We start from the raw sequence: 10,963 nt of genomic DNA on the forward strand, positions 1-10,963 counted from the left end.
TTGTGGTGCTCCGTGGTGGTTGGATGGATGGATGGATGGATCTGTTCACCTCTCACCAGCCTGTTGATTGGTACGTGCACTTGTGTATTGCTCGCCGTCTAACCCATCTTTTTCAATTGTTTTTTTTGTAGACATTGCTGCCTTGAGCTTATCTTGTTCCCCTAGGCGTTGAGTACAAAATTGTACAGTAGTTGGGAGAGAGAGAAAAAAAACTCAGAAAGGCATGACCAAACCCTGGTGAAAGAAAGGTCCGAGCATCCATCCATCAAAGATTTTTGTTGCAAGAACAGGACGCCCCCCGTTTGTCGCAGTAGGCGGGCAGCTGAGTGCCGAGTTAGGTCGCCGTGACGTCGTCCCGAGGCCGGCCGGCCGCAGAAAATTCGCGCCGGGCCGGCCGGCCGGAGGTGGAGGTGGAGGTGGAGGGGAGGATCTTTTGCCCGATCCCCCACCTCCACCGCCGCGTCCGTCCACTACCACTTGCCGCGATGCGCAGCGCAGGTCGGCGGCGTTTTTGTTCTATTTTATCTTAGCTTCTAGTGGCGCGAGCGGGCGGCCGATCGATGGATGGATGGATGGATGCCATCGTGGACGCCACGCGGCCCAGGCTGGATCGGAACGGGACGGCGCCCGGGCGGCGGGCCAAGGGATCTTTCTTTTCCCCCGCCTTTCTTCCCCGTGACGCCCTGGCCTGGTCGCGTTTGGCTGGCCGCCACCTCCGGCAGGCTGCGAGCCGCGCGCGTCCGGGTTCACCGTGTGCTCCGCTCTCGATGGTGACCGGAGGGCCTACGGAAATTGCGTTCTTGATCGCTGTCCGTCACTGTTACCTTTGGCGCTAGATACGTCGTATCTTGAACAATCCGTCACAGGCTCGCAACAGGTATTTTTTTACAGAGATTGCAGATTCACGTGACACTGGCGCTGACCTGTTTTCACGTACGTCCAGTTCTGGTGCCCAGTGGTTGTAGTTTCAGAGGAACATGGTGTGGCTATACGGGGTCTCTGCGATTGGCTGCGAGGTGGTGGTGATCCAGAGAGGAGAGAAAATTAACTGTTGGTGGGCACAGCTGCTCAGGCAGGCTTTTCTCGTTCTTATCTTTGCTCGGATCAAGGACGACGATCGGGTGCGGAAAACAAATACCTGAGGCCTTGAGTACAATGATTGGGACCGGGGAGCTGGATTGGCCGATTGGGGATGCACACCGATATGATGCCCGGCCTTTCGGACAGCCCTAAAGGGCAGGTTCGCTGAACCTTTCGCTGTTGCTTGACATCTCTGCCCAGCCGAGCATCTTTCTGCCCCGTTCAATTTGAGGCTATATGTTTTCCACTTTTCTCTCTGGTCTGGTGTTAGGAGGAGGGGCTTGGTGGCTTGGTGCAATGGAACTTTTGACAAAGTAGCCCATAGGCCAGTGCAAAGACCGAGATCCTGCTAGAAAGAAATACACAGTGAGTCATGAAGGAACTGGAAGAACTCAAGAAGCGAGCGGAAAGCCGGCGGTGTATGGACAGGGAGAGCTCCCCTCACTTTCATGCAGTATTTTGGTTTCAGTGCGGCCATTCATCTGGGTGAGCACCCAAATACTTCGCAAGCCTTTGAGCCCACTTGACCCCGCCGTGCTTGGTTTTATAAGTTTCATTGCTGCCAAATTGCAATGTTCGGATGTTCCCCACTCTCTTTACCAGTGTTCTTTTTTATCAGTTTAAGGTTTTTGGAGATTAGTCTTCTTTGTCATTTTTTATTAGGTGCCAGGGCTGTATCTTTTTTTTTTGCCGGATTTTATAAGGAAAACACTCAAATACCACGCTCATGTGCTCTCAACCTTTAATTAAGCCATCATCCAAGTAGTTATGAAAAACTTATCATCAAGTCCTAACACACAATTTTAGGCCAAACAATGAGATGTTACAATGACAAAGGAAAAAAAGACCAATCTTAGCTCATTATGTTTACTCTTCTACATTCGAGGCTTTGACCGCACCTTCCCTGAAAAGGGATTGTAAGTACATGTATTCATATAGTTAATGATGTTCCATTGTTTTTTTATATCATCTTCATGACTAAAAGACGTGACAAGAAAGCCAACTAAGCACATCTCATTTTAGCATGAGAAAAATAGTGTGCGTGTTGTATTTGCATTACCAAAGTGGATATGGACGAAGCCAAACAACAGAAATTATATCATGCAGCTTACATATCAATGCCAAATAATAAAAAAGTAGAAACTTAGTTACAAACTAAATAGATCACAACCGAAGCTTTGGGTGGAGGAGGGGGGAGCCGCCTCGTAGGTCCGTCCTTGAAATCGGGTGGCACTTTCATTGTGAATGCTGATCTTGTGGGCAGGTTGCAATCCATATAGGCAGGAGCGTTACTCTAGATCTCAACATGAAAAAAAAAAATTTAAAGCAACTCCAAAAGAATACGTATCCTACCTCTAATACCTTGTTTAGGGAGAAGAAAGAAAAAAACTCCAACAGCTCCCCAAAACTTCCCCAAGCTATTCAGAACGCCAAAATAGAGCTCGTCACCGCACATATTTTCACGATTTTCCTCCTCCCCCAATCGCCCCCTTCCCACGTGCGAGAGTCTCTTCCTACGAGATTTGCCGCACGCGCGAGGCAGGAAGCTCTCGGACTCGAGGAAGAGGAGCTGCGCGACGACGAGCGAGGCGGTGTTGTCGGCGATTGGGCCGTGGATGTAGACGATGCGCTCCTTGAGGAGGCGCGAGAAGATGTCGTAGGCGCGCTCCCCACGGGAGGTGGTCTCGATGACCATAGGGACGAGGCTGTACTCGCGGTGCGGTGAGAACCCCTCCGGTTGGGGCAGCTGGTAGGGCGACGAGGAGAAGAACGCCCGCGGGGGCGCCGCCACGACGAGCTGGCACGGCTCAAGCCCGGCAGGGCCTGGGCCCAGGCTCATCAAGGAGGTCGGGAGCGGGAAGACCGCGGCGAGGTGGGCGAGCGCGAGATCTGAGGTGGTGGCTGGGGGCGAAGGGCGTGGGATGGGGATTGGGGGAGGAGGGGACGACCCGGAAAGGAAGGAGTGGCCCAACTAATAGGTCCAATTATGATGATGTGGCCTATTTTAAAATAGTTATTAGCGATCTGACGTGGGTTGATATGTTTTTGGGGAAAATTTTTTTTGGAAGAGCCCCTAATACATAGTTTTGGGGAAGAATTTTTTGGGAAACTCTTGGAGTTGCTTTTAAGTACTTACTTCCACATTTGCTTCTTGGCGGATGCCAATACCAAGGGCGCCAGCAAGAGCTCACGTCAGCACCGATCGGGTAGCCAAATACCAAACTTATGAACGAGCTGCAAGGCTAACACTAGCAGTGGGCGGGTTGGAACGCTTCCTCGAGGGCGTGATTGGTAGCTGGGAGGGTGCCATCCGCTGGACCATTCAAAAGCGTCCCGTGCACTCTCCATCTGCACCCCCTCGTTCACTTTTCCCATTCCTTCCCGCATCCCTCCGTCCGCCCAGAGGCGACCTTCGCTTGCGAGCCGGGATAGGGCGATGCTGGCAGGAAGATTTTGGGTGAGCACGGGAGATGACGCCGTCCTGGGGATAAAGGCGTGGGAGGCTAGGGTTACCTCCCCATTCTCGCACCACTGCCTTTGCTCCCCTCCTCCCTGGTGTGCCTTCTCCTCTCCCTCCCCTTGTTCAACCTCGGTTCGCCGGTGGGTCGAGGTCCTCCGGTGGCCTACTGTTCGTCCTCCGGTGCTGTGACGGTACATCTCCCCCTCCTCTAATGCTGGTTCCTCCCCTCTCCCACGCTGATCTGTTGATTCATCTGATTTTCTTTAGTGTCGATGAACTCTAGGTTCTTATTTTCTCAGATCTGTGCGGTGCTTTAGTTCTTGTGCATCTGGATCTATATTTTTGTGATGTGGATCTATCTTTATTCATACTTGTGGATGTGATTTATCGATTCATGTATGCCTCACTCCTTTGCAACCAATCACGCCCGTAGTACTGAGCAAAGTGCCTAGGTCGATGATGAATCCTTGCTGCCGAAGGAGCACCCTCGGGTGTGGCAGTCGCGTCTTAGATAACATGTAGTTCTGAATGTTTAGTTGCTTAACAACATGACCTCATGTGCTTGTACTCAATTCTAATGAACATTGCATTGTATTGGTAGACATGGATTTCATAGCTAGGCGCCGGGCGGCGGCGGCTGTTGTTGCTGCAATGGCTGCATGGTTTTTCATTTGGTTTAGGAGGAGAGCTCAAGATGCTCGGTCCATTACCTATGGACCCATGGCAGAGACAGACCAAGAGAGGATTAGTAACCTAAGATTCATTTATGAATCTGATGACGTCCATTGTGTTAACCTGCTAAGGATGAGAAGGGCACCTTTTTTCCAACTGTGTGACTTGTTTCGTTCAAGAGAGTTGGTTATGGATAGCATACGTGCAATTGTTGAAGACAAGTTGCAATATTCTTGCATGTTGTTGGTCACAACCAGAGGTTCAGGGTCATTAACATGACATTTAGGAGGTCACCAGAGACTATTAGTAGGTTTTTTCACCAAGTCTTGTATGCAGTCGGTGAGTTGAGGAATGAGTTGATTGTTCCATCATCCACTAGTGTCCATCCTAGGATCCATGGCAGCAGGAGATGGTACCCATATTTCAAGGTTGGTGGCCTTTTCATGAATGAAATCAACTGACCTTACCCATATGGTAGTAACCTTTCCATATGGTTATTTGTTTACTTGATTTAGGACTGCATAAGAGCAATCAATGGGACACATATCTTAACTAGAGTTCTTTTGAAGATGCAAGCTGCCTTTAGAGGCAGGAAGCACACCATCACTCAGAATGTTCTGGCAGCAGTGGACTTTGACCTCAGATTCACATATGTGCTTGCAGGTTGGGAGGGATCTGCACATGATGCTCTAATTTTGGCTGATGCTCTTGAAAGGGCTGATGGCCTTAGAGGCCCACAAGGTGATGACAACATCGCTCCTTTAGTTACACATGACACTCCTCCAATTTTTCTGCAAGGACCAATCACTAGAGCTCGAGCTAGACAATTGAATCAATAGGTGAGCTTGTTCTTGTATACTTCTTTTAATAATTTTGAGAATAGGTTGCTACCCAATGATGTTATTATGCTTAGGAATAATGGAGATGTTCAGGGAGTACTTGAGGAGAAGCATGAAGGTGGAGAGGTCCAGCAAGAGGCTTCCAAGTCACACGGAGGCCCAATGCACATCAACTTCGAGTTTACCTCGGAGTCCAGGAGTAGTCTGCCTTAGATTGGGCGCCCAAGCCGCATACGGAGTTTGGGTTTTGCTTAGATTATTTCTATCATTGACAGTCGCCGTTCATCGGTTTGTGAGACCCCAACTTCGTGCGCTTAAATTCAAGGTTTTCTGCAATTGAGTTGCGTTCTTCCTTACCCTTGCTTGTGTTCTCGATTTGCATGTAGGGGATAGCTTTCGTGGCGAGGTCAACTGGGCTGTGCACGGTTGATAACCAGAGGAGAAGTGGTGCTTTGATTGCGGGGTTCGGATCTTGCTGATCAGAAGCCAGATTGAGTGTGTTGTTTCTCCACCTGTTGGCGCTAGAAATCGGTCAAACGAATTACCAGCGTCCGACACACGACCCGGGAGAATCTGCTTAGCTCCTGTTCGGGTGATTGCCCTGGTGTGGTTCGCGCGGCGTGCCAGCCAATCTGACCTGTTGATTGGCAAGGAAGAATACGTGTCAGATCCAGAAGTCGCGATCGGCTATATTTCCGATCTCGAGAGAGCTTATCAGCGAATCGGCCGATTTGCCGTAATGAAGAAATCGGCTATAAGGCAGCCGATCACTGTAGCCTTGTGGACAGAAAACTATCGGAATAATCGACACAAGGCTAAGATGACAATACTAGGAACAGATCTAATCGGCAATAGATGAATTTAAAGGCAGAACGTAAAGAGAGCCGAAACTACCGATTCCTAGCTGGATAACTGGTGATAAAACTAGAAAGACAGGTAAAACCTATGAATCTAGCAAATATCGATAACTAGTGAATAAATCTAAACGAAACAACAGCGATACGCCCGAAGTTAAAGCTTAGATATTACTCGATAAGCGGAACTTACAGAATCGGCCGGAGATCAAGTTGATGCAGCCCTGCCAACCCGCACGAACTCGTGAAAAAGAGAAAGTACTTGGCGAAGTCGCCTGCTTGAAAATAAGTACGAGGAAAAAGTAGTTGGTTGTATTGATTTGTTGATGATTACAGATTTACAAAGGTAGCTATTTATAGCCCCGTACAGATGACTTCTTAACCGACTAGAACTCTATCCCTAATTCAAACAGAAAACGAATATTTACAAGCACAATTCGTGCTAGGTTGGTTACTCTACGCTTCATGGGCTGATCTCCACCTCATCCTTTTATTCCTTTCCAAGCCCATACAGGCCCAATTAACCCATCCTCCTAATCGGCCGATTTCTTATCGGCAAAAGGCAACCGATTGGGATCCCGGTACGTTCGACCCGAAGCGAGACAAAAATCATCGGCCGATCTCGCACTGTAGCACCATTCGACCGATTCTCAACTGTGCTTCTCCGATTCCCTCTCTTCTTGGCGCCGATTTTACTAGTGATGAAATCTGGCGTCAACACATGCCCCCCCAGTTTCGGAGTAAAACATAGTCTTTTACTTCGAAATTCTTTATAACCTATCCTCCGAAACGGCCGCAGTGAAAATATCCTTCCGTTTCGTGGTCTTCCAGCTGGTGATTGCAATCTTTTCGAAACGGGCGCCCACGACAGCCACTACTTCCGAAAAACTTGAAACACCGGCGCGGTGAAAATTCCGTTTTTACCCTCCTTCAGGCATCCTTTAAATAGCGCTTCACCCCGCACTTCATCTTCAAGCTCACGTCTCTCTTTCCCAGCGCGCGCGCCCTCTTCTTTCTTCAGCATCTTTCCCTTGCCGCCGAAGCCTTCTAGCGCCATCCTCCTGTTACTTTTCCCCTTCTCCTCCAATGGCGGCTCCTTCCGGCAGCTCTCCAACGCACGACATTCCAGAAGTAGCGCCTCCGTCGGTAGTGGCAACGGCCGTTGCTCCATCCACAGAAGAAGGAGCTTCATCGGAGATCCCAATGGCGATCCCCATCGCGGCCCCATCGTCCGCATCTGCACCGGCGACCACGCCGATCACTCAGAACTTCATCCCAGAGGTAAATACCGAATCCTTCTTCCATCGGCAATGCATTTACTTTAGATCTATTTCTTACTTTTTACACTCCCCTTTCCTTTTTAGGCAGTTAGGCATCGCATTACCATCCATCTTACGGGAAATCCCGGCCTTGTTTGTCTCGGACCTATGGGGAACCCAGATCCAATAGAGCTTATCAATTTGGAAACCCACAGGATACCCTTCAAACTGTCCGACATGGACTTAGATCAATGGTTGGGTACTTTTAGGTCCTGGCCGAATGAAACCCCAGGTTGGAGGGAGTGGTACCAACGGGTAGCCGCGTCGAAGACCATCTCATGGGAAGAGCTCAAAATCGGCTAGTGCATCAACCTGTCCTTGTCCTAGATGGAGAAAAATGAGCCGTTAGTAATAGCGGCTTCTTATTTTTGGTCTGATGCACTTAATGCCTTCTTATTTGGGCACGGACCTATGACCCCAACACTGGACATGTGGTCCTGTTGACCGGCCTTGACATTTCTTCCCCGGACACACCTTTCCACCTTTTAGCTGCAACGTCACATCGGCTGGACACAAGGGGAATCGACGGGTGGAAGGGATTCATCAGAAGCAATAAAAGAACCGGGTCTGTTGAGAATAGGGAGCATACGGCCTTCTTGATGATGTGGTTAGAAAAACATTTCTTTTGTGGAAGAGCCGCCGGCCCGTCAACCAATACCCAGGCTTTAGCTGAAGCACTGTCCAGGGGAAACCATGTCCCTCTTGGGAAACATTTGCTAGGGGCGGCGTACCACATGCTCCATCAAATCGGCATCAGACTATCCAAGGGAGAGCCGATTGGAAATCCAGGCGGACCCTGGTGGTTCATCAACTTGTGGCTGAACCTTTACATGAGCGAGATCACTCAGCAGAGGGTGGACCGTATGATGTTCCCCAACATCGAATCGGCAGAAGACCCTACCGAACGTCACCGATGCATGTCCTTTGGTGAAGCGGCATCAGCTTTCTCAGGTTGCACGTATTCTGCTACAAAGGTAGCCGAGTACTTTCGATGCTTCTATAACGGCTTTAATGAAGATGCAACCATTTGGTTTCCTTATCAGCGGGATGACCCGGTCTTTGAACTCCCAACCTGCTTTGATTCGATCACTGGCCGATTTGATGAAGAGCTCAATGATGAGTTAATCAAGCAAGGAATCTTGCCAGCCAACTTTTTCTCGGGGAAGGATGCCCCTACGTATGAGTTCTACAACCCTTCCGTTGCAGCACGTCAGTTCGGCATGGGTCAGCTGCCGATTCAAGTGTATTTTGCTCGCCGAATCAAGTTTAGAGATGAGCTCACATCTGGTCTGGATTACAGTCGGTTACGAGACCGGATTCCGGACTCCAGTACCATTGAACTGAACAACTGGCTAGTAGCTCCCTTTGCTGTCCAGCCGTTCAAACTTTGGTGGGCCGATTGGAAGCAATTTCTCTTCTGCAATTCGGCATCGGTATACTGCAACCTCCTGGATCCAGCCAACATCGACCCGAACGCCGAGGTATTTTCCTTAGCCGATTTTTACTCCTCCTAACGTGATTGAATACTAATGGTTCTACTTATTTTTTCAGGCCGAGAATCGCACGCCCCCAACACACAGCCGAAGTGGTCAGATAATAGAGCATCATCATCCATACACCACTTATCCTCTCATCGGCTATGATGCTCCGTCCGTAGACGTGATTGCCGGCCGATCGAAACAAGTCCAGAAGAGGATCACCAAGAAGACCAGTCGCCGAGTCCGAGCTCGTATAGAATCGGCGGATCCTCCTGTGCTCGTATCAGCAGAGACTCCGGCCGCTCCACACTCTCAGATCATCCAAGATGCCGATACCCAAGCCGTCGCACAAGCTGGGGCAGCCGCCGCATCATTGTTGTTAGAGGCCATTCAGGTAAACCCAAGCTTCATTTCTCCCGATTGTTGTTCTGATATTAACCCTCCTTATCTTAGACTGTACAGAGTATTCCCATGGTCACTCAACAATCGGCAGCAGCCCAGTCGGCCATTGACGCGCCCCCGCTTCCGTCCGTTGAGGTATAGCACTATTTCGCCGATTTTCCCTGATATTTGCATAATACGCTTATTCAATTCTCTGACACAGGTCACCGGCACACCAAGCGCTCCTCAACCACCGGTCTTTTCTCAGGGAGCTGGTCCAAGCACCGCACCGATCGTTGTGGAGTCTTCCTCTTCTGACGAACCCATGGCGCAAGCCCCTGAGCAAGGTGTGACGGCTTCCCAAATGCAACATGAAGAAATTCGTTTCAAAGTGGTAAGTTACATTCCGGCTTTGCTCAGCCGATTTGCTCTTACTCCCAGCCGATTCATTTTTCCTTTTTATTATCTTCAGGAACAAGACACCCCCGACAACAGCCTCTTCTCTTTTGCGGTTGCCCTCTCCGACGACGAAGAAGTCGCTTCCCGCCAAGTCGCCTTGAGCTCCATTCTTGACGACGTCCGAGCCAAACTTGCTAGTATCCGATCCCTCCTTCAAGGGGACATCGGCCGATTAGTCGAAGACACTTCACCGATTCGGCAGCTCTTCGGCGACGTCAGCGGGCGAGTACCAGAAGAGGCGGAGGAAGCCTTGGCGCTGGCGGCATTCATTGAGTCTATGAGGATCCCGGTTTTCAGAGCCCTTCGTCATATGGCCGATCGCGCCAAGCTGGCCAAGACTTGTGAAGAGGAGGACGCATTCAAGCATCAAGCTCAAGAGGCACACCGGCGTATCCATTTTCTGGAGGACTCCCGCCCGGGGATCATCGGTGAGATAGACCGCCTCAAACGCCGAAGGGCGGAGCTCGCCAAGGAGATGGAGCAAGTGACCAAGGCAATCAGTGCCGAAGAGAAAAGGCTCCAAGAACTCCCTTCTGTCATTGCCGATTTGACACGGGAGAGGCAGCGCTTTGCCCACGAGGCCCTAAAACTCCACCGCAGTGCATCAGAAGTCCCCAATCGACGGATGAAGACCAACGGGTCCTTGACTCTGTCGATCAGATCCAGCGTCGGGCAATCACGGCTATCGATACCCTTCTGGGTAATCTGTAAAACACTGACTATTTTGTACGAACATTTACTATCTGCTTTGACCGTCCTTCGCGACGCCCTTCCTATTTATTGCCTTTCTTATTTCCGATGGGACGTATCCTTACCGAATTTCCACGCCTCTTTTTCTTATAAGTACCGGCCTAGGCACTTCCTTCTGAAAGCACCAGTTTGGCTTCCGGTCTTATTCTCTTGCTCCTCTCGTCGGCGCATTTTTCTGTCATGTCTTCATCGGCTTCTTCCTCTTCTGTCAACCAGGTGAAACCTTGGGTTTGACCCCTCTTTCTCCTTTTAGATCTTAGGAAGAGGATGCCCTTTTTTTTAACCTTTCTTTGTTTCAGCCCCAACGTCTTAGCCCTGAGCTCATACGCGCCATTGAGCTCATACACTCTGAGGACCCATTGTCATCAGAGGATATGGAGCTGATCAGGGCTCATCGGGATGAACTTCGAGACCACGTCACCGCGGAGGCTCGTGTGGTTCTGGAGTTCGTGGAGAGTAATGGTGGCTGGCGCTCTCCAACCGGCAGGAGCCATCCGCTTCCTCCGCGAGTCGGCCTTGAAGACGCGGCGGCGGGAACTTCGCGCCCGCCCATGGATCGGAGCCATCCTCTCCCTCATCAAGTTGAAGCGGAGGCTTCAATGAAAGAAATAGAAGAAATATACCTCCGCATCATGAACGAGTTGGATCAGATTGGGAAAGCGCACAAGAA

At 50.2% G+C, this 10,963-nt stretch overlaps 1 protein-coding gene across 1 annotated transcript; it reads left to right on the forward strand.

Annotated features, from left to right (window-relative positions):
• Positions 1-85: 85 nt before the first annotated feature.
• On the forward strand, positions 86-10,535 carry LOC140223053 (uncharacterized). Its single transcript, XM_072294417.1, has 4 exons — positions 86-1,566; positions 4,877-9,240; positions 9,308-9,478; positions 9,557-10,535. Exons 2-4 carry the CDS (start codon positions 9,175-9,177, stop codon positions 10,511-10,513), a joined length of 1,194 nt encoding a protein of 397 aa, XP_072150518.1. The 5' UTR covers positions 86-1,566; positions 4,877-9,174; the 3' UTR covers positions 10,514-10,535.
• The last annotated feature ends 428 nt before the right edge of the window (positions 10,536-10,963 follow it).

This window comes from Setaria viridis, chromosome 6, assembly GCF_005286985.2.
Source record: "Setaria viridis chromosome 6, Setaria_viridis_v4.0, whole genome shotgun sequence".
NCBI lineage: Eukaryota > Viridiplantae > Streptophyta > Magnoliopsida > Poales > Poaceae > Setaria > Setaria viridis.